Source organism: Artibeus jamaicensis, unplaced genomic scaffold (genome assembly GCF_021234435.1).
Source record: "Artibeus jamaicensis isolate MK-2021 breed Jamaican fruit bat unplaced genomic scaffold, CSHL_Jam_final contig_936, whole genome shotgun sequence".
Taxonomy (NCBI): domain Eukaryota; kingdom Metazoa; phylum Chordata; class Mammalia; order Chiroptera; family Phyllostomidae; genus Artibeus; species Artibeus jamaicensis.
In genome coordinates, this window is record NW_026522017.1 from 1,560,671 (window position 1) to 1,584,342 (window position 23,672).

The 23,672-nt window shown below is 42.6% G+C and overlaps 1 protein-coding gene across 10 annotated transcripts in view; it reads right to left on the minus strand.

Annotated features, from left to right (window-relative positions):
- Positions 1–11,741: 11,741 nt before the first annotated feature.
- The window catches only part of RBMS1 (RNA binding motif single stranded interacting protein 1), a 207,865-nt gene continuing 195,934 nt past the window's right edge, over positions 11,742–23,672 (minus strand). For 6 of the 10 annotated variants that reach the window (XM_053655158.1, XM_053655157.1, XM_053655159.1 and 3 more), the window contains exons 10-15: positions 21,750–21,797; positions 20,802–20,852; positions 17,839–17,949; positions 16,618–16,698; positions 15,150–15,234; positions 11,742–14,418 (exon numbers count right to left, since the gene is read on the minus strand). In XM_053655158.1, the coding sequence (XP_053511133.1) occupies positions 15,157–15,234; positions 16,618–16,698; positions 17,839–17,949; positions 20,802–20,852; positions 21,750–21,797 (369 nt within the window). In that variant the 3' untranslated portion in view covers positions 11,742–14,418; positions 15,150–15,156. The remainder of the gene's footprint in view (positions 14,419–15,149; positions 15,235–16,617; positions 16,699–17,838; positions 17,950–20,801; positions 20,853–21,749; positions 21,798–23,672) is intronic. The other 4 variants (XM_053655162.1, XM_053655161.1, XM_037140421.2 and 1 more) reach the window with 2 other exon arrangements.

Here is a 23,672-nt window from a genome sequence, read left to right on the forward strand (position 1 = left end):
GGTTGTGTTCCGGGACCAACTCAGGCAAATTGCAAGAGAAAGAAGTGGATCGGTATTACTGCAAGTAACCCATGGTGCCCCAATGGGGTACTTGAAGAGAGTTTAACAGAAGGGCTTAGCAAAGGGAAACCAGCTGTGATATGGCAGCAATAGCAGGGAACCCTTCCTTCCATTCCTGAAGGCTGGGGTCAAGGGCAGGGGGCGGGGAGCATGACCCAAGCCCAGGGCGAGAGTTTGGCTCCAGGACAGGGAGCGTGGTCTATGCCTGTGACTTTTGGTAGAGGGACTGTGTTAGTATGTTCAGAATGCCTGAAGTTCCATGACTAGGCGGCTTGAACAACAGAAATTTATTTCCTTGTAATTTTAGAGGATCTTCCTTCAAGATCCAGAAGCTGACAAAATTGGTTTCCTTTGAAGTCTCTCTCCTTGGCTTATAAATGGCTGTCTTGCCCCTGTGTCTTCACATGGTCTTTTTATGCATCACATCTTTGTCCAAATTTCCTTTTCTCATAAGGACACCAGTAATAATGGATTAGGATTCAGCCTAATGACCTGTTTTAACTTAATTAACGGTGTAAAGGCCCTATTTCCAAATGAAGTCATGTGCGGATGTACTGGGGATCAGGACTTCAACATACGAATGTTATGGGGATGTAATATTCAACACATGACGGAGACACTGCCAATATGTGGCCCACGGGGAGGAAGGGTGGGCCATGAGCCCCAGTCCCTATTTCCTCCAGCCTGCCAGTGGTCAGCAGGTGCCTCTGTGTGGCCACACCCAGGTGAAAACCAGAGCCAAGGAAACCTATCTGATACCGCCCCCAAAGTTCAGTCTCCTGGGGCGCAGAGAGTTAAAAAAGAGCAATCTGGAGAAAGCATCAGCTGCCAGAGTCACTGTGCTGAGCTTAGAATACAGAGGTTTCATTGACCTATGGGGTTATAAATAATTTAACACAGAAAGGAGGGAAGAAGTAATGATTAGATAAGTCAGGGTGTTTGGCTTTGTGGCTCGCACATGAGATGCTCGTTTCACAGAATTGCCATTACTAGGCTCAGCTTTGTGGAAACCATTTGAATATCTTGCACAGGACCAGTCCTTGTGAGAATTAGAAAGAGACGTCCCCCGTGGACAGACAGATTAGAAAAATGAGCTTTCCCCTGGACCTGGCAGTCCTTCTGGCGCCTGGCTTTTGGTGCCCTGCTCAGCCACATGACCTTTATCACAGGCTCAGATTCAGCATCAGCACCACGTCCGGCCCCTCTTCGGCTCCTCATCGCAAACAGCTACAAGGACACACTGTGATGTTGTGGCTGCTGCACTCTGTAAACTGGCAGCTCTCGAGTTCCACAAGGAGAGCATCATTAAGCTATGGCTAATTTCAAATGTATTTTTTTAAAAAATCAATCTGGCTCTTTTATTAAATCAATCAAGATACATTTGCTGACAGAATCTGGCTGACTTGAACTTTAACTATTTGGTAGCTCTTTCACCTAAAGGACACAGTTAATGTTCGTTTAGATATTCGTTCCCTGTTAGTACTTCTGGTAAAGCCATTTATTGGCAAACATGAGATTTGAGGATAAGCATCAGATTCTTTTTATTTTTTAAAGATTTTATGTATTTATTTTTAGAAAGAGGGGAAGGGAAGGAGAAAGAGAGGGAGAGAAACATCAATGCACAGGTGTGGTTGTCTCTTGTGTGCCTCCCACTAGACACCTGGCCTGCAACCCAAGCATGTGCTGTGACTGGGAATCTAGCCAGTGACCCTTTGGTTCACAGGCCATGCTCAATCCACTGAGCCACACCAGCCAGGGCAGATTTTATTTATTCGTCAAACAGATAACACCACGTGGTGGGAAAGCCATGCTTTGCACAACTGCAGAGGGCGCCATTCACATGGTTACTGCAGATTTGTATGGTCATTTTGACATTCTTGGCAGATGGCAGTATAAAGTTCTCAGAACAGGTACCTTTTTTGTCCCCAGTTGCTATAAAGTTGATTTTTGGGTAAGTGGCACTTAGGTACTTGTGTATGTAAGGGACTCTTCTAGGCCCTGGAGTGGGACTTGAGAAAGGGAAGAACCTAATGAAGACTAAGAAATGGTCCCAACTTCTCTGTATGGTGAAGAGGAGGACATATAGGTAACCCCTCAGCCTCAGCTTCAGATTAATGCCCAGCTGTAGTGCTCTCACCTGCCCCACACTCTCAGGTTAGGTTCTGTCAGTGAACGAGGAGTGCAAGACTCAGAATGAGAATGTTCCACACCCTGTGCAGGTGGCGACAACATAAGGCTACTGCAGGCTATTCTTTGGGCTGGAAAGTCAAGACTTTGGGCTGGAAAGTCAAGACTGTGCGAGACCCAGGATAGCCACAGCCAGGCCAGGAGTGGAGAAGTGCTGAGTGTCAGGGATGGAAGCCAGTGGGGACTGGGGTGGATGGTAACGAGGGCTGGCCCAGGAGCAGCCTGGTCAGTTCCACAGCTGCTGTCAGTGTCCGTGAAAGCCATCAAACCAACACTCAAGACACAAGAGCACCCTGACAATGAACTGCATCCTTGATTAGACAGTTCCTCCTTTTCAGGAGAAAAGAGGGGAGCTCTTTTTCAGTGTTCACAGTGGGAAGCCATACAACTCTACATGGGAAGCTATTTGTATGGTACCTCTGGCCCAGTGCCTCCCCTTCCCATGAAGGCTGGGCCCCTCAGCTGTGGCTTATTCTCACTTGTCAACAGTTACCTTTTCACCCCCTGGCTCTAATGACTGCTTTGTTGTTGTGTGTGGTTTTTGTTGGTTGGTTTGTTTTTTATAAATCTCAAATAGAGGTATTCTTTGCAAGAAAGACAGTTATTTTATCTAATCGTAGGGTCTGTGATTTCCACTCTGAAAACATTCTGGCATACTTTTGTAAAACTGGAAAGCAGCATGCATCCCAAATTCCAGTAAGTCTATGACTGAGCATACGCCCTGCAACAATGCACGCACTTAGGCACCCAGTGACACATACGGGCATTTTCATCATAGCATGTTCATAAGAGCCAAAACTTGGGAAGAGCTCCCATCTCTACCAAAAATAAAATGGATACACTTTGGCATATTTATGCAATGAAACACTATACAATAATAAAAATAAATGTTACGGCTATGCAAAAACACACAATTAAAGATAAAATATTGAGCGAAAGAAGCCAGATAGGACAAAATATTTTATGATTTCATTTATATAAAGTTTAAATACAGACACAAGTAAACTCTAGGTGTTAGGGATGCATATTTAGGTGGTAAAATCATAGAGACAAGCAGGAAGGGAACACTATAAAATGTGTGACTGTTAGCTGCTGAGCCTGAGAAGGGCGTTGTGATTGAGAAGAGTCACTGTGGGAGTCTTGAGAGGGAGCTGTGTTCTCTTTCCGGGCTTGGGTAGAGGTAAAAGGTGCCTATTTTGCAACAATACTTATGGAGCTGTACATCTGCGTTTTGTGCACTTTTTAAAGCTTATTGTCAAATAAGCTTTTTAACTTTTTAAAAAGTTAAAAAGAAAGTAGTTTTTTATCACCTTATAATTCTCAGGAAGAAAAGGGACCAAACTGAATCTTCAAGAATCAATAGGAGTTGCCCTGGCTGGTGTGACTCAGTGGGCTGGGCGTCGTCCTCCAAAACGGAAGGTTGCAGGTTCCATTCCCAGTCAGGGCACACCCCTGGGTTGTGGGCCAGGTCCCCAGTTGGGGGCGTGCTAGAGGCAACCAACTGATGTTTCTCTCACGCATTGATGGTTCTTTCTCTCTTTCTCCTTCCCTTCCCTTTTCTCTATAAGTAAATAAATAAAAATTTTAAAAAAAGGTATTCAGGGAAGGAGGACATTCTAGGAGCAAGACAAGAAGGAGCAAAGGTGTAGAGTACAGATTTCTTCTGAGATTTTAAAGTTCCAAATGGGGTGTGGCCGAAGCGGGGCACCAAAGGCTGGAGACAAGGCCACGAGGGAGGTTGGCAGTTAGTCTTGGTGGGTTTGTGAAAGGATTTTAAGCAGGGGAATGAAACTTCAAGAAGCGAACAGCAGTAAATGCAGTGGAGAGTCCATTCAGATAAGGACCAAGAGTTCTTTGACGAGGGAAGAGGAGGTCCCAGTGCCCTTGGGTGGGAGCCATGCAGTGGAGAGCCCACAGGACACCAGACTGCAGGAGAGGGAGGCAGCGGGTGGGAGGTAGGGGAGTGGAGACAAGTGTGTTTGGCAGCACCGACTGATGCTGCAGAGGGCCAACTGGAGGAAAAGACAGCTGAGGGGGTCCGGACTGCTGAATTCACTGTTTCCCCAGGATCGCAAGAGGCCGTAGTTCTTTTCTTTCTCAAAAACTCCAAGGCATTTACTTCAGACCCTTTGGAATTAACTCATGGGTAACGATCTGGTTTAACTGGTAAGAAAGCATCCTTGTCCTCTGCAAGGTTGGAATGGACCTGCTTGGGAGGCCCTGGAGAAATACTTGGGACTGTCAGGAGGCTGGTGCATTGCAGTTTGTTCAGGATGTTGCATTTGTTGCCTCAGGGATGGCAAATCACTGCTGCCCCCTTGGAAACAGCTTTGCTCCCTTCATTGAACTCGCACTGAGGTCGGTGGCCGGGAGCTTGAAGAGCAGCATGTTCACCTGGCGCTGGCGGGCAGCTTTGGGAGGGTGATGTCAGTCAACAGTTCATTTTATCTTTTCTCCTCCACTCAAACTTTCTCGTACCCATTTTCCTACCTGTCTTCATTTCTGAGTGTCTCTTTTCTACTTCCTTTCTCTCTCCCCTTCTTCCACTTGCTCACGTCCTTCTCTCTCCTTCCTGGATTTCCTACTTCCTCATCATTCCTGCTCTTCACCTCCATTTCAAATCTTTCACCATGTTCCATCTGAAAGTGGGAGGTAAGCACACTTCTTGTGGCAAAATCCATGGCATCAGAGGCCCCTTCCTTTGGAGAGCACTTAGCCTGAGCTGGCAGAATTGCTCCCGTTCTGACACGTGCTTCCTGCCCCCTTCTGGGCAGAGTGGGAGGAGAAGCAACTTCCTCACCACCCCAGACTCATAGGACAGCCTGAGCAGGGTGAGCCGGGGTTAAGGTACCCGTATGACCAGGATGGTGATGCTAGAGGTGGAAGGGAGGTTGGTTACATACAGGGGGACTGACAAGTGACTAAATCTATCAAGGATATTAAGAGCCAGGTTTCTTGCAGTCAGAAAAGAGAATTACAAATGTGTAAAGGGAAAATGAACCCTGTGGTGTTGGATTGGAATCGGAGGTATGGATATACAAACGTGTGTTTTTCAGTATCTATAGATAATGTAGGAAATATTTCGATGTAAATGGGTGTGCACACTTGCACCCCCTCACACCACACACACATTCCCTAACCCTGTTCACTGACAGGGCTTGGGAACAGTGACACGTCAGTACAAAAGTGCCCAAACCTTACCTTCTAGATACTGTTCTTCGCTAAAAGGAACCAGGACTCTTTGGAGAAATGGCTGAATCCAGAACTGAGACAGGGAAAATAAGGATGAGCTTGAAACATCTGCAGGTGCTAGAAAGCAAGGAGGGGCTAAAGAATAAGGGGAACATGCCTAAAACACACAGAAGCTGGCTCGTAGGAGCTCACACTCCCAAACTGGGGACCATTTGAGCATCAAAGGCATGATCATTGTAACAGATTAGAACCCATTAAATAAAACAGAAAATCCTGAGTCCATACTCATACAAATAACTAAATGAACAAATTCAAAGTTGGGGGATGTTCAGGGCGTTTATGTGGTTGCAGATTACCTCCCTACAAAACACTTCACTGCAAAGGGGGAAAGAGTGACTTCAGAGTGGAAATGGCCGGACAGGCACCACCTAAATTAAGTGACCAAAGGGCACGGCATCATCGGTAGAGGAACAGACAGCAACCATTCACCTCCTGATGGAATGCAGCGAGAACAAGCTTTCCTTTGGTGATAGTCCTGCCAAAGGTGCAGGGCCAATGGAAACTTCCAGCAAACCAATCAGAGCACACTCTGCAAAATATCTGGCCTGGAATCTCCAACTGTGTCCAAGTCATAATAAAGACTGAAGAGTCATTTTAGAATGAAGGAAGCAACTAAAGAGACATGACAACTGAATGGCAATGAATGGTTTTGAACTAGCTCTTCTTACTACCAAGGACATTTCTAGAATAATTGATGAAACTGGACTCTTGTCTGTGGATCAGATGGGAGTCGTGCACCCGCATTCCTCTCCCTGTCTGATAGGAGAGAGTCCTTGTTTGAAGGGGATGCTGGAGCAGTGGGTCGATCATTTGCTCTCGAATACATCAGGATGAAATTTCTATTCTACTTTCAACGTTTGTTTCAATTAAAAAAGAACTGTAAGAAATAAAATGGCAAAACCACCTTGGGGGGGGAAAGAAAGATGTAAGGTAAACACAAAATTCCCATTCACTGAGGAGAAGATTATAGTGAAGTTTATGTTTATGGTGAGCCACTCAGAACTATCCCTGGAGTTCTCTATGCTTTGTCTTCAGCTCTTAAGAATCCTTTGATGGAAAAGTTATTAGTTTTGAGAGTCCTTGGAAAGCTTCAGTGTTAGGAAAAGGCCATGATCCCAATTCTTAACTCACAGGCCTTGCTGAAGAGGAGCAAGTGCCTGCCCCAGTCAGCCAGTCAGTCCATCGACTCAACCCCACGCTGCCGCTTCCGCTGAAATGGAAAACACTGGATGTGTCGGATGTGAATCATCCGACGTGCTCAGTAGGCAGCAGGATGACTTGTGCCTTGCACCTCTTCACTGACTAGAGGGGCTGAATGTGGAGGTAAAAGGATCTGGAACGTTGGTGACGTTGCAAGGCAGATTCTGTTCTTCAAAATCAGAGCAATGGACTCCGGGACAGGGACGAAGCACAATGCATAGAAAGAGACTTAACTGAAAATGTCCATCGTAAGTCTATAGCCTTCCAGAGTCACTCTCAGGGTGCTTTGGGGTGCTGTCCTTGCCTTCACTGAAGGTCCCAATCTAAAACACCCGTGGGAAAGTGTCATTTTATTGGCAGTGAAATATGGACAGTGCCCATTGCCTCCTGTAGGTCCCTGTAAAACCTAGTAAATACTAGCTTTCTCCAAAGGATCTGGTGGGCTTTGCTTCCTTTGATATTAAGAGCTATAAATGTGTGTACCTCTCTCCCCTTTCACTTTGAATGCCAAGAAACTCAGAATTATTGAGGTTCAAGTGTAGGGACGGTGGAGGTCGTTTGGCTTGTAGACCTACATTCCTTACCTCTCCTCACTGTTAACCTCCAAAACCCTGATTTTTAAATTTGTTTTATTGTAATTCCTGTTAAGTTGCTTCAAAACTTTGTAAAACAAAAATGAAAGGTGAAAGTTGGAAGAAACAAAATCTTCTCTATAAAATTACATGTTAGGAAGAAAATCATGCATAAGAATGTAAGAAAGTCCCCTCAGTATTTAAGAGAAAATAAGAGACAAGTGGGCGAGGAGCAATATTCATCGTCCAGGTACATGTGACAAGGTGGCTATGATAGGGCTCCTGCTGAGACTTTTGTAAACTAATAAATGTGAATGTTTAAGGTATAGTGGAGGGTATCAGAAAACTATGCAGGTGTTTGCAAATCCACCATCTGGCATGTGAAAAACTTTTGACCTAGGGTAAAAGAAGTCAAAATACACTATTTGGAAAGATCCTACACCCCGCTCCACTACAATAAAACAAAATGATACACATTCCATTATTTTCAAAGCAGTAGTGACAAAGGAACGTCAAGTCTTCGGGCATTTTCTCCTCCAACTCTCACTCCGGCAAGACCAGATCTACCAAGGACTCTGCCTGCCTACCTGACGGTTTAGTCTCTGAGAAGGCAGAGCAAGCGGTGAGGAAAACGGCTGCTTGGAGTGATCGCTGATCAGTGAAAAGCAGCTGGTTGGCAATGCGGGCAGGAGAAGCTTCTCAGGAGTGTGAATGTTGTCCTGGCCCCTCACGGAACCCCCAAGCCTCATTTAGGTCATACTTTTGTCACTTTGCCTTACATACTGTCACTCCCATACTTGCATCTCCCCAGAAGAACGTTCCTTGAGGACTGGAACTGCATCATGTCTCCTCTGTGTCTTCCGATGTCTGGTGTATTATCTTTTAAAGGCAAAAAACTAATAAAATGTGAATGGGAATGTAACACACCACCTTGCATGATTTCAAGATGATCTGACCACATTTTTCATTAAAACTTCTTTTCCTGATTATATTTTCCTTGTAGTGAACTGGACAAATTTGGAAAATACGAACTTTCCATAATCCTTCTACACACAGCTAAGCATTCTGAAGCACCTTCTTCTCATCTTTCATAAATATTGCTTCATAGTTATGTGTACTGTACCTGCTATTCTGCACCCCACACTTTTCACTCACTCTGTATCCTATTTTTCATGCCATTAAGATGTCATTTAAAATGACCAAATATTTCATTGTCTTTATTATAATAACAGTAACAAAAACAAAACGTAGGGATTTTAAGTGATTACAAACCTGGTGAAGGTTTTAAGAACTGTGGTGTCCGAGAAATCAAAACGGAAACTATTTCACCTGTAATAGACAAATGGGCTGAGATGGGGGGACAGGTGAAGGCCTGGGCTATGCCTAGAGTTGTGGGTTTTACCCCGAGTCACCTGTGGTGCCTCTGGAGGGTGAGCTGGTGGTGTGGAGCAGGGAACCAGAGCTAATGAGGAACAGTTAGAGCCACAAGGACTGCTCAACCCAGAGATCTGTGGAGCCTGCACTTTTCCATATTTGAAGAATGACTGACTTATTAAAAACATTTATTTTATAAATGGTCATACGGTAAAACTTTTTGGTGTAGAGTTCCATGAATTTTAGCACACAGTTTCTGTAACCACAATTAGGATATAGTTTCATGACCTCCCCAAACTCCCTTTAGAGCTTCTCCTTCTACCCCTTTACCTCCTGGCCATCTCTGCTACGTTTCCTGTCACTGTAGTTTAGTCTTTTAAGAATGGGAATGATCGACGTATTGCACAGCATCTCAGTTGGCAGGAGTAAGGCTGCTAAGTAGAAATCACAGACACAATTTTGACTCCTTCTTCAAGGAACTTTGAGAGCTGTTCCAGAAAGATACATACAGGATTCCAGGTGAGGTGGGAAGTTCCCTGTCGCTGGAGGTAATCAAGCAGAGAAAGTGGCTACAGGGATACTGGAGGGTAGGAGATACCTGCAGAGTACAGTTTATGACACACGTCTTGTGTAAATGAACAATGGAGTAACTGGATCAAATCTCAGTCTCTCAGTCACATTAAAAAAAGAGTAATAGCATTAAAGTTTGTTTAGTGCAAAGCCACCAGTTTTCAATTCTGAGCAACTGAGAGGCCTGTTGGCCCGCTCCTGTGCTTTTGAGCCGTAAGGTCTGGCGAGGCTTTTTGCCTCCTGGGACCTTAAAAATCACCTTGAAGTTACGCCCCAGCATGAGCAACAGTGCTCGTGGTGAGAAAGCTGCCCAATGGGCAATGGCGATTATCTGTGCAGCGGTTCTTAAAACCAGCACCCAACTCAAGAACTCTGTAACCCCAGTGGAACGTGTGCTTGGAGACTGCATATCTACCAGCACCCCTCGAGCCTATGCCATAACTCACGACTGCCCAGGCTCCGCCTTAGAGCTCACAGCTTTAGGTGAAGAAAACAAAATTCTCCCTCTAGTGGCTCAAGCTAAAACATTCTCTGGCTCTATAAAGACCCAAGGGACACTTTGGAGCTATTTCACAGGGTTGAAATTCCACTGCCTGGCAGAGTTTATCCCACTGGGGAAGGATGGGCACATAGTACTGCCTCTCAGCTGTGCCAGGAACTCCTGGCTGGAGCCCTGTGTGCTCACCTCACGGGTCCCACTCCCACTGCCATCTGGCTCGGGCCGAGGGTGGGGTCGCCAGCATGTTCCCTGATGACCGAGGGGTGGTTAGTCATCACATTGCTATTGAAGGGGCAGAAGCTGCTCAGCTCTTCTTAAACCCTGAGCTCTGAGTTTTCCTCCTGCCTCACCTTCCTCCTCTTCTGAAGCTTTTTGCTGGGTCGGGGAGTGCTGCGGTGACAGGACGGACCTCTTCCTTTTCAGCTGTTCTAGTGCAACGAGAACACCCTCAATCAGATGTCCATTTTTTCAGCCACTCTGCCTGGGAGGCACCACCTCTCCCCTAGTGGACCTTTAACCAGCGTTTGTGGAATTCAGGCTCCAGTGGATTTACCCGGTGCCAAGGGCCATAGAGGGCATGGATGGTGGGGAGAAAACAGGCCTCGGCCTTCACCCACCGCTCTCAATCATCCCTGTTGATGTAGAGGGAATATGATTCCAGGGAGCAACTGCCAGAGCTGCTTCCCTCCCTCCTGAACCAATCCCACCTTGGACGCTGGTCGCAGCCCCTCTCTGACGAAGGGGAAAGAAACCCTGGGTCCTGCCCGTGACCTGAGTAGCCATGGCCTTCTGCACGGTGTTTATCCCAAAGGCACTGCAGTTCCTCTTCTATGAGTAATAGCTTTCTGAACCGTCGTCACTGTGATGTGCTCATCTCTTTTACCAAGAAAGGTGATCTTGAAAAACTGTGTATCAGTTTCTATGTAAAGATGTCCCAACTCCAGTAACAGAAAGCCTTTTCAGTATTTTCTTATTGTTGTTCAACTACAGTCGTTTCCATTTTCACCCCACCATGCCCGCCGCCCCCGCACCCACCCCAGCCTCCTACCCTCAAACCCACCCCCTTTGGCTTTGTCCATGTGTCCTTTATACATGTTCCTTGATGGGCCTTCCAAAATATGAGGGCAAAAATCAGGTAAACAAAACCAAAGGTGCTTTGGTCGTTGGGTCATATGAAGGAGCACTGGGACAGCGAGGCCAGGACAGAACATGTGGCTGCAGTTCCCTCCTGTTCCGACATCTTTCCCACTGAAGCATTGGCTATCAGAGGACCACCCCGGCGCCCTTGGCTCTCACCAGGGCAGTGCTCTATACCCTACATATCTAGTTCAGTCCACATCATCCGCATTGCAGGCCAGGGACCCAGAGATGGAGGGGAAGGGTGGGTATTTTTCTTCTCCACCCCTTTCACCACCATGACAGATCCATTGGGCGGCAGAGAAAGAATACTGTACAACTGCCCTAAAACATTTAATCCGCCATTAGTAAAAGGAGTCCATTTCCTATACTAAGTGCCTCCACAAGACACCTAATACGGGAAAGAGAAGTTCTTGCCCTTGAATGCTGCACCACACTGCCCTACTGGGAACAGCCAAGTGAGGCCACTCAAGAGGCCCACGGTCATCAAGGCGTGGGTAAGAGCATCTTGCGATCACCTGGAAATTCTTACCTGTGTGCCTGCTTGATGGGACACAGCTTTCATTCTGTCTTCCTTGCTGGGCAATGACAAACAGTACTCACACTCACAGGGTAGAAGGGGGCTCTTTACGAACAGACCAAAGGTGCCCTTCGGCTGAGGTGAAAGGTGGGGAGCTTAATGGTCGATGTCTGTGGTTCCTGGACACATTGAAATGACCAGAGGGCATGGAAAGGTTTTTCCAGTTCTTTTGAAGAAAATGTATTTCAAGTACCTACTGAACTGAAAAGAATTTTTGACTCACTTTCAAACCAATCCACTGAGCTCAAGAAGGTCAAGTTAAAATTCTGACACAAATTTAATCTCCAAGAAAAAAAAACCTGACAAAAAATAAAATTTCAGATGTTTTTTATTCAAAGGTCTCAAAAGAAATAAAACAGAAAAAGCTAACAATCTGATCAAATGTACAGTTCAAAAATGTCTTTTGGCGTTTTAACAACGAGTCAACAAGTCCTAGGAAAGAAAACTACAGAGTTATCTTGAACCGGACAAATAAGTTACCACTGGCAAGTTTGTGGCACTAGTAAAACAAAATAAAAAATTAACTCTCTTGATCATATAGATATCTCTATGAAAATCTTTTTTTTCAATCTGTACAAAAGGTCTTTCTTCATAAATTAATTTTTTTATAATTTAATGGCTGTCTACTATGTGATGTTTAACTGATTTTTTTTTTTTATGTACAGAGGTCATGTTTCCCAAATCTCACCCAGACGAGTATGGCACTTAGTTCAGACACTTCTAGCAGCAAACTTGCCCTCCCCTCTAAATGAACTATCAAATTTCTGTCTTAACTAATGCAAAAATGTCAAGTAGTGAGAGACCCAGGTTTATAAATGTACTAGGTACAAGGAGGGTGCTGCGTTCAGTCTGGACTTTCACAAAGCAGTAATATTCCAGGGAGCATAGAACCAATAATACCACAACTTTAAAAAAGGAAACAAAAACAAAAAACAAAAACACATTTCTCTTATGACTACGTAATTTTCAATAGAATCTACACTTCTCAGAGCAGCAAGGACTTTTGAAACTATGAAATGTCACTGACATCTATAATCAAATACAAGCATAAAATTTAAGAACTAAAAAAAAAAAAAAACACTTGAAAGACGTAACTGCTTAGGCCTAGCTCCTGAGCCAGGAGGATTTGGTCTGTGGAAACAGGGAGGGCCAGCTACCTGCCCCTGCACAAACGAAAACAGACTCTGAGGTAGATAACTGATCACACACAGTTGACCAGACGAGTACACAGTTTTGGAAGACAACTTAATTTACCGTTGCTTTTCAAACATATGCAATATGCGCTAAAAGAGCTTTAATAACAGTGAATCACCTTATATGCACTAAAGTAGAAACAACTGTGTATTTATGAATCAGGAATTTCATAGTTTCAAAATTGGTGGTTCTTTACACTTAACACTTGTAGTGATGATGTAAAGTGTGGCACTGCTTGGATCCAAATCTTCCTTCACGCTTTTTTGTTTGTGTGTGTCCATACATCAATTAAAATTATAAAACCTAAATGCAAAGGTACAAAAAAGGCACATTCTCCTAACCGCAAACTGGTCCGGCAAAAATAAAGAGCACAGAAGATGTGATGCTGAGACGAGTTGGAGCTACTGGTTACTGGCTCTTCGGTCTTTGGTGAAGTTACCTTTAAAAGTGCCAAGTAATTTTTATTTCTCAAATTTACGTAATAGAGAGAGAAAAAGAGAGAGAGAGAGAGAGAGAGCTAGTAGCCAATCGATTTGCTTCTATCCATATCTCAGCTTACGTTCGAAGATAAATCCTTACTTTTAGCTTTTGCCATTCCGTTGCAATAGCAACACTTTTCAGTTGGCCAGATCTCAGGCAGAATTCTCACTCTAAAGCACTATCATTAGTATAAAGAAAGGACAAAACAGCCGGGGACTCCCCTCCCCCGCCCCCACCCCCAGTCCCAACACTACCTACACTAAATCTAGAACATCAAGTTAGGGTTTTTTTTTGTTTTTTCCTGAAAAAAGGCAAAAAGGACTTTACATTGCATCATACAGCAGATATCCTAAATCAGTCAAACTATCAGAGGAAGCTGTTGGCATACAGCCTTACAAACGATTTACCCTATTAAAAGTTCCCCAGTCAAAATGTGTTTCACACAAAAACATTTTTTCCCTTCTTGCATTTCACTACCTTACACGTTATGTGAAAAATCATTAAAAACACCTACTACATATTTAAAAAAGCCAAAATGTCAGCAACTTTTATTGACTACCTTTTAAAAGCCCTATGCTGCTGTTTTACAAGGCATAATAGACCAGCTCATTTGGTCAAAGCATTCTACATCATTAGTTTGAACTAACTTTTACTGAAACAGCTACAGCATCAAAAGAGTTAAGGCAAATTGGAATTCATAGAAAAGGATAAGACACTTCACACTACGATGGAAGAAAAATGGGAAGCGGAGAGAGACACGGACGGCAACACTGAATCACAGCGACACTCGCACACTGCAAGCACAGGACACCGTGGGGGGAGTCGGACTAGGTGAACGTCAGAAAGCCCAGTTCATACAGCTGAAAGAAACACAAATCAAACACAAAATGAACAAAACCACAAAAATCCGGTCATGCACTTGGATAAGTCTTCATGGTCTTTGTGCATACCCAGAAAATTGAAGTGTTCTTTTTTTTCCTTTTTTCTTTTCTTTTTTTCCTTTTTTTTTGCATTGTAACATTTGATAAAAATCTTTTGTTTTTGTTCTTTTTGTTTTTTGTTTTTTTTTTTTGGTTTTTATTTTTTACTAAAATAAACCTGTTCAGGGGAACAGCTACTAGATGAATTTAAGGGATTTTTATGCACCTCATAGAACTTATAGCAAAAATAGTTTTAGTTGATTTCGTTATAAATAACGTCTTCAAGAACATGTGCAAAACTGTCAATAATTTCCTAAAGCACAATTGATCAGAAAAATCCATGATTGTTCAGCCTTCACACCCTTCTTCATGTAAGAACACCCTTCTGTATATCTGGAAGAGAAAAATAAAAGACAAATGCTTTTGTACAGTTGCTATCACACACCACTGAGCTTTGTCATCTCTTTCTTGTTTTAAAGATAAAGGTGTTTAGAAAAGGCCGTGTTCCTCACTGTGGTAGACCAATAAATACAAACTCTGGGTCACTTCCTATGCTTCGAGTCTACCTCTGAAATCTGGGACTTGCAACATACTTTGCCAGAGCAATGAGAAACCCAAGTTCCACACAACTACTTGACCACAATCTGCATGATAAAGTACAAAGTTTTCAGATCTGTGGTCCAAGTGAGGGTTGGGATGCAACCTTTGACATTACATTCATAGTTGAGATGCTGCTAATCTCACAGTGCTAGGTCATACAAACTCTTATGCTGTATTTCCTTGAGTTTGTGATTATTCAAAGTAGAATAAATGTAAACTACGTGTACTATGGGACAAATTCACTCCCCAGCATTTTCTAATATGTTATGGGTTTTTGGGAAGAGGTAAGGAGGAAGACAGAATAAACATGCATTTGATTTCCATATTCGCAGCCCCCTTTAGGCAGAATACTTCATCTGCCAAATCCACAAAGTCACCAACTTTAACATTTGATAACACCGGCTTCTCTGGCCATGATGGCAGCAGTGGGACAAATCTGAGTTACTCCGAGTTCAATTTTGGTAAAGGAACCATAGACTTCTCCTGGCCTGAGCCCTACAGTTATGGCGACCTTTCTCTCATACCTCACAGTTACTTATTGGGTTGAAAGGTATATGGAGAATGGTCATTAGACGTCTCTACAGCCACCTGCTGCTGACCACTCGCCTCCTACAACAAAGCAGAACAGATGAGACACGTGAGCAATGAAATCCAAATGCTGCTGTCCAGGTCTGACTGAGTCCAACATCTTCAAAACAAGCACTCTTTACAAGTAACGTTTTTAAAAAGTGATTTTCTTTAGCTCATGTAGAGCTTTCAAGTTTACTTCCCTAAGAAGTTCAAACATGTGACAGACTCAAAGAAGTTCCTACCCCAACACTTAGGAGTTGTCTCTTCAAACCAAACTACAATTTATCAAACAAATCTCTTAGCCCTTGGGGCCAGATGTGACTTGGAATGCAGTGTTCTCAGACTTTAGGATCTGAAATACAGCGTGTATATGCAGTTTCTCATTGAATACATTCAGTGGGGTCCAGTGCTGTGCCTCCTAGTCAATCACATTAACAGGGCTACAATGAAAGACATGAATATACCCAGAGTGGAGTACATATTTTTGTCTTGCATCAGTTCAGGTTGGGTTTAGTTGCAGGTCAAGATTTTTGCTGAAGTAGTTACAAAAATAATTTTTATTTTTGTGTTTTTTTGTTTGTTTCAGAATTGCAGATAAAAGATTTTGGGTTCTCGTAACTATGATCGTCAATAAGCTCACAACGTTAAATGAATCAGAAGCAAACAAAACAAGGACCATTGCCCTGCCCCCTCCCCCAACATCCAGACAGTCCTATGGCTTCTTTTGGAACTGGAACCCGTGGGATCTGCCCAGAGGGTGGGAATCCACTGGGTTGATGAATTTCCTTGGAGTTTCAAGGGTACTTTGCTGGAAAACGCTGTTTTGTCCAAGCTTTATTCAAATCTTAAATCAAATGTCAGACTTCTTTCATACCAATATCATATTAGTATCGTCCATAACAAGAATGAAGAGTTATTTTGCTCTACTTATTGGGTTGAGCAGCCTCTATAAAACACACTTTATAAAAACAGGTATGCTTTGTTTCTCACACCTGTTAAAGTTTTGAAATATCAGTTTTTCCCAAGTATCTTAATTATAACTGATGGTGGCTTTTTATTATTGTTATTACCGATACCCTTGACACTTGAATTAGTCTCCAGCCTTATCTGAATTTGCCTGTTAGCACCATTTTATGGGAGAGAGGACAGAGCCTTGAAGGGGTTATGATGTGTGTTACAAGCTTGGGGAAATGTTTCTGGGAGTCTCGAGGCTGTGGGCCTTGGTGTCACTACACTACGTTGTATGCAGAGAATCAGACTGCACTGTTAAAAGTAACTGTAGGTATATGTGTGTACTCCCTCTAAACTCAGATCTTCAGGCAAATGCTTGACTCCTGGCTGATTTTCCTTTGAGTTCCACCTAATTTACTCATTTCTGAAACTATTCATCTTCAGAATGGCCACGGGACGGCCGGTACCGACCTCCACAGGAACTGCCGTCGTCTGCACGTGTGTGTACTGCGGCAGGTAGGCTCCTTGCATAGCTGATGTTGCAGGCATGTACTGCAAAAAAGAATAGGGTCAGAGGGGCCAGGACAAGCCATGCAAAATTCTGAATACTCGGTGAATTTTGAGAGGGGATGACAAGTATTTGGTAGTCTCAAAGGAGACATTTAAATGAGCTCAACATTTAATTAGCATACCTCAGTGCACCATAATGAAAGGCAAAGTGAATGTTTTGTACTTTTTGAATTTGTCAAAGTTGAATTCCCACCTTTCTTTGGGTTTCCTAACAAAGCAGCACATGGGTGAAGATCATTAAGGTTTTTCATCCTTAATAATTCAACATCATTAATGTGCTATTTTAGAAGATGTTTCCTCAAATGGTCTCATTATTTTCCAGCAGCCCCCTGACCTAGCATCCAAAATTGTTTCAGTAAGTAGGAACCCAAGGGCTAAGTGACTTACTGGAACTTCAACAGGTCACTGCAGAATAGAAAATGGACCTGTGCTTTTCTGCTGCTGACAGGCCTCTTTTTCCAAAGGCAGGAGAGCTTTCTAGTCAATCTCGCTGGATGTGTGTGGCCCTGGTTTAGCCTTCAAGAAGCTGCTGCTAGTTTTGAGAGTAAGTGGGGCAAACACACTACCCTTTGTTCTTATAAAGCCACCACAGATGTGGTCTGACTAAAAGCCTTTGGCTGTCACGGCCAGATGCTGCGCATGTCAACCCGGGAGGTTTATCTGGTATGGTGTCAGCTCAACCCCAATACTCAAGGAAGTCCCCTGGACTCTGGGGAAATAATTCAGCACACAGATCATGATTCAATGCCCCCAATTCCGTAACTGAAATAAGTAAGAAGAAATCCCCTGCCTTCACCACCATGTATCACCTTGATCTTTGCCTTCATGAGACCAGGTCTGCCAGTGTGAATGAATCACCGTGGTCATTAGGGCTGGATGTGGTTAGTCATGTATGGATACTATATTCAGGCAAAGAAGAGACATCCAGAGGACCAACTTTTAGGATATCAATTAATCAAGAAATATCTGACTATTTACTATGAAGAAGGCAACCTGGGAGGGTGTTGGGGGTCAGACAAAATCACTGATGTCATACGGCCCGTGACTGATAGGGAAGGCATAGGTTGCATTAATTTACACTCCTCCGTTTGCTGAGACAGATGACATGAATTTGCCACCTACTGTTCCGGTGCCACCTAGGGACAGATGACTCATCTGCTGGGCCAGAGGGTTGATCATAGATGCAGGCTGTAGTGACATGGTGTGCTCCATCGAGGGAGTTAACACGGCACCCTGGGAAGTGGGAGACAAGAGCAACAAAAGAGACCACGTAAAAAGGGAGGGGTTCAGATTCTGTCATCACCTTTTGCAAATGAAATGCCTGTTTGTTGAAGGATATAAAGCAAAAATAAACTTGCAAATGGTATCATAAATAATTTCCTTAAAATCTTCTGGACTGTGCTTCCTGAGACTTTTTAAAGAGCATCTGCTCCACAGAAATCCCTTGCATTAAACATCTCTCCCTTTGCCTTCACTTAACTGTAAGAGTAAGCTCATCCAGCAGGAGGAGCTGTAGCAAAAAATGCAAATTATTTTTGCCTGGCTAGGGTAATAAAAAGCTTAATTATTTTTTAGAGTAAATGACAGTTGATGTTTTATGAGGCCACAAAATAATACACTGAATATTATAAATACAGTGTTTTGTTTAAAAAACGTTCCACATAGACGGTCATTCGATTCAACATCAGGCTATTAGGGTCAAGATCACATTCTTCATTCCCTCAGTATTTCCCAGAATTTTCAGCTACAATTTGGGGTCAGTGGGGGAACCAATTCAGATACAATGAATAAACCAATTTCAGATTCTCTGATTTCATGAAAAAATTCTAGTCATTAAGGCCTGGCTAATGTAGCTCAGTGGACTGAGCGCGGGCCTGTGAATCAAAATATCACAGTTCCATTCCCAGTCAGGGCACATGTCTGGGTTGCAGGCCAGTTCCCATCAGGGGACACGTGAGAGGCAACCACACATTGATATTTCTCTCCCTCTCTCCTTCCCTTCACCTCTAAAGATAAATAAATAACATCTATAAAAAAACTCTAGTCATTAAAAGTTAAATATAGTTTAAGAAATCCAGTGGTGAGCTGATACTAAACCCCAGCTCAGGAAAAAAAAAAAAAAAGAAAGAAAAACACTTATCACCCAACCTCTCTCTGTAGTACCTTACTGTTGGCACCACCAGGGTACTGCTGCCCTGATTCTGACCATGGCATGTTCTACGGAGTTGTAAGGAAGGTGCATAAACAATTTCATGCCCTGGCCTTCTGCTTTTAACTTAATATTCCATTATAAATGTTTACATAACCTACTGCATGACTGTCATTATCATCGTTTTAATGATTACATAGTGGCAGGCACACTGACTGCATAAACCAAAATTTAATTCTATTCCTGGACTTTTACAGTTTCTCTAACTTATCCTATATAATATTCTTATAGATTACACTATCCCTCGCACTTCTGCAAGGGATAGTATTCTCACCCAATTATCTGAGAATATAATTATTCTAACACTGCAAGATTAATGTTCAGTTTTTGGTATCAATGTACTGGACTTATTCCTTAAATGCACTGTGATTACTGATGTTAGGTGCGCAGTTGAGGGCAGAGACTGGTGTGCAGGTGGGCACTGCAGCTGCGGCTGCAGGCTGGGTAGGTCTGGGTAGGAAAGGAAACGAGTCTTCAGACAACAGTTGTGTGCAATGTCCTGCACACGACTGTTGCCTTAAAGATGTTAAACTGAGATATGTGCAGCTCTGTCTCTAAGAGATGCCAAGAAAATATAGATGTGTGTCAGAAAATTTGTTGTTAATATACCTCGTAAGAAATTTTTCTTTTTAAAGGTTTAATGGGCATCATCCAAAGCTGGATGGTAACATGGAAATGATGAAGCAGCCCAGGATGTGCTGAGGAAATGCCCTGCTCCTTTCCCTGTTCATCTGTAGGAACTGCTATTGTTATTCAGAACTTGTCCCTGGACTGCTGTTTCATACAGGTGACCTCAGTGTCCTCGTTAGGTGTCCCAAGAGAAATCCCTGTCTCATCTTAAGGTCAAGAATAGTGTGCTTTTCCCAAACAACTGATCTGTTTTTATCTTGTAAGTGCTGTGAGCTGTCTTGCTTACCAAGACTCCCATTTTGCATTTGTTACTAGAAACCTTAGGGCCAAAGATGTGGCCTTCCCACAGCAAGTGTGTAGGTCAGCGTGTTGGGCATTTTGAGCTTGTGTGTATGTGTGATTCTGTACTCCACCTTTATTTTATCAACTGTTTAAGCCTATGTTTTAATTCAACTAACTGGATTTTCTATATTTTTTAAACACATTAAATATGCTAATAAGGTAAAGTGTAACTCAATTAAATATAATGCATACATAGTGACAAATGCTCATGTCACTAAAGAAATCATATTTATTGACCAAAGGTGTTACTACTTTTGTATTCAGAGTTTCTATGGAGAGGCTAAGTAACTCTTCTAGAAATCTCTGGATCAATCTTGCCTCTGACCAGGAAGTTCAGTTAGTTAGAGCGTGGTCCCAATATGTCAAGGTTGTGGGTTTGATCCCCGGTTAGTGCATATACAAGAATCAACCAATGAAAGCATACATAAGTGAGCAACAAATTAAGATTTCTCTCTCTCCCCACTCCCCCTTCCTCTCTAAAATCAATAAAAGAAATCTGTAGATCAATTTTGAACACTTTACATAATGTAAAAGAAAATGAGAGGCTTCATCCCAAGTACTAATACAATTTTGCAACTAAAAAACCTTACAATTTAAAAAATTTAAAAAGTTGAAAACTCAATTTAACAATCTCCTACAAAACTGGTTATGAGGAAGAAAATGGTGCCCCATCTCCAATGTGATATATTTTAAGCTCTGATAGATTGCAAATTTAACTTACTGTCAACTACCAATTTGTTGGAAGACAAATGTGAATGAGAGTTTTATAATGAGTTTGTACATTCTCATGATACACACTTAAAATCTGCCAAATCTTCTTCAGCAAAGGGTTTTAAGCCAGAGAATGGCTTTAACACACACATGGTTTACTTGCAGAGCATGACGCCATTATGACGAAACTTACAGGGTGCTGTAGGATGTAAGGTTGAGGTTGCATCCAAGAAGGACTTTGCACCTGGAAAAAGGAGGATTTTGAAAGAAACATTGATTTCCATTGGAACACTACCCATTTCTCTATAACTCTTTTAATCATGTTAAGATCTACAGAAGGAAAATAAGGAAACAATACTCTCAGTGATTAAGAAGATTATTAAGGCAGAGTTCTTGGCAAACTGGTCAGTCTGAATAGGATGAAATGATTATTTAAAAACAAGTTCCATTTGCCCACTCAAGAAGTATTTACTGAGTATCAGGCACCAAAGAGGAAAAGGTGAATAAGACATGGGCCCCACCCTCAAAAAACAAATTGACTGTCTAAGCAAGAAAGGTAAGTAAACAGCTCAAATGAATAGTGAAAAGTGCTATATCATCAAGGTATTAACTAGGTGCTTCAGGAATACTGATGAATGAGAATTAATTCCAGCACATCTTATTATGAACTAATCCATAAAGTATGTGGTTATTTAAAAGGTACATTCAAATTTAATCTCTCTTTAATACCAAGGACATTCATTAGGGTCAGAAATCTTGTTTGGTGGTCAGTACTTTCTAGTTAGTGTGGAAAATAAAAATCTAAAACTCAGATTTACGAAGGTAAACTTCACTAACTAGACCTTGGCGTCTATAGTCAGTAGGGCATCCACACAGCAGACCCTCTGGACTGAGAAATAAGATGTGAGAGTCAGATTCTGTGGCAGGAAAGAAAGCAGCCTGCCATTCAAGAGAAAAAAAAAAAAGAAACAGTCTATTTCGTGATGCCCAGAGCTTTCTGGAGACTATGTGGCTTTTAGAGTAAGTTCCAGTCTCTAATTCTTAACAACAAAACCCTCCTGCGGCTTATCCCCTACTGTTAACTTCAAAGGTTCTATAGAGAGATGGAAGAGTCATGGGGGAAGAATGTATTATGATTTACCTTGATAGCAGAGCCCCGATACTTGTTTTCTCTGGGTTCCTTTGCCACCTAAGGCAGACCAAAGTTAAGTGCTTCTGCCTTGTTAACATGTCAGTTATCTGGACTGCAGCCTTTCCCCACTGGGGTACTGATGGTTTCTTGCAGACGCCAATTTCTCAAATTCAATTATAGAAGAATATGGTGGTTTAGTGGAGAAAGGCCCACTCCAACACAAGTACAAGGCCTCCACTGAATAAGTCACGAGAGGCGAGGAGCTCCCTGCAGACCCCAATTTGGCCAGATGCTCCTATTTTCTTGCATGCTTCAGTGATCTTAATAATCTAATACAGCATTATGGGGTTAGGGAGCCATGACATCTAACTCAGTTTTCTTTCTTAAGCAGCAAATCAGCTGCTGTCAATGATAATTCCTCATTTTTCCTAACTAAAAAATGGGAATAATAATTTATGTACTATGCTTTTTTTTTTTACCATTGGTTTTTTACCCTTCTTTGGGTCATGGAGCCTGCTGAAAAACTGTGAAAGAAACAGGCCCCTTTTCCCAACTAAATGCACACACACAAGCAACATTTTGCAAATGATTTGAAGGAATCACAGAAAGACCCCCTAAAGCCCATCTGCCAAGCCTACTGGGCCCCTGAACTTAGTGGGTTCATCAGTCTTTGAGGTTATGACACTGAGTGTCAGGCAAATGAAAAAAGTTCCACATTCTGTGTAGCTCAGGGAAACACAGAATGCCCAGGAGAAGAAAGGCCTCTGAAATGAAATGCTGTTTCCAGTCAGGTATATCAAATCTATTTCCAAAATCAGTCTAATTTCTTTAATTCTATGAAACAGTTCTATGGCTAAACATTCGCTGCTTTTATAGAAAAGAGGTGGTCGGGGGGATGCAGTAACGGCTGTAATCTATCTACAGCAGCACACACTCAGATTAATAGGCGCAACCCTCCATTTGCCTGAGAATAAGCTAACTTAGACCTATTTTTAGTGATATCCATAAATGGCAGGGGGTTCCAAGTTCAGAGAGGTAAGAGAGAAGACTACCTTCAATACCAGATACAGGAGTTGTTAATTGGGGAAAATGCACTAGAGCAGATCTCAGAGTTTTACATAGGCAAGGAAAACAGAAACATTAAGTCCGAAGTGACTGAAGAGGCATTTAATGAGTGAATAGTATGTTCAGCAGATTAAAACACCAGCATAAAAATAAGAGAAAAAAATAAGAGACAACTTACGGAGGGAGGAGAAAAGAACCTAAAAGCTGAGGGAGGCTGTGAATATTATTTTAAAAAACTTCAGTTTCGGTGCACTTAATCACTGGTCTTTGTCATTCAAGGCTACTTTTATGTTTTTAAACTTTGAACATATGGCTTATGTTCACCAATTCATCATTTTAAAAAAGTATAATGAATATATCTGCACCAACCAGCTACTCCTGCACATTAACGATGATGATAATAATCACAGCCAACATTTACTCAGTGCTAATGATATGTCAGGATAACATGCCGCACTCTATACAGACTCTCGTTTAGTTCTCATAACAAGCCTAGGAGATGGAAACTATTATTATCCCCATTTTAAAGATGAGGAAACTGAGGCTTGCAGAATGAAAATAAACACAGTTATTAGATACTGCAACCCCCTAACCCCAGAAATCAGGGCTACAACATCTAATTGAATTGTTTTAGAAACAAGACTACACAAAAGTTTAGTTTAGTCACACAGGATCTGAACAGTCAACTAATGGGAACTATATTCCTACTTGTCTGTAACAGAACTCGCTTATAATGGTCCTGTCTGGGCCGAGGTGGCAACCCCGTCGGAGCCGCTCTGCTAAGGAAGAGAAACGCATGTACCCCTGGGTTCGCGAGGAACAGGACCTAACCCTGAAATAAAACCAAATCAGGATTATAACAAGGTG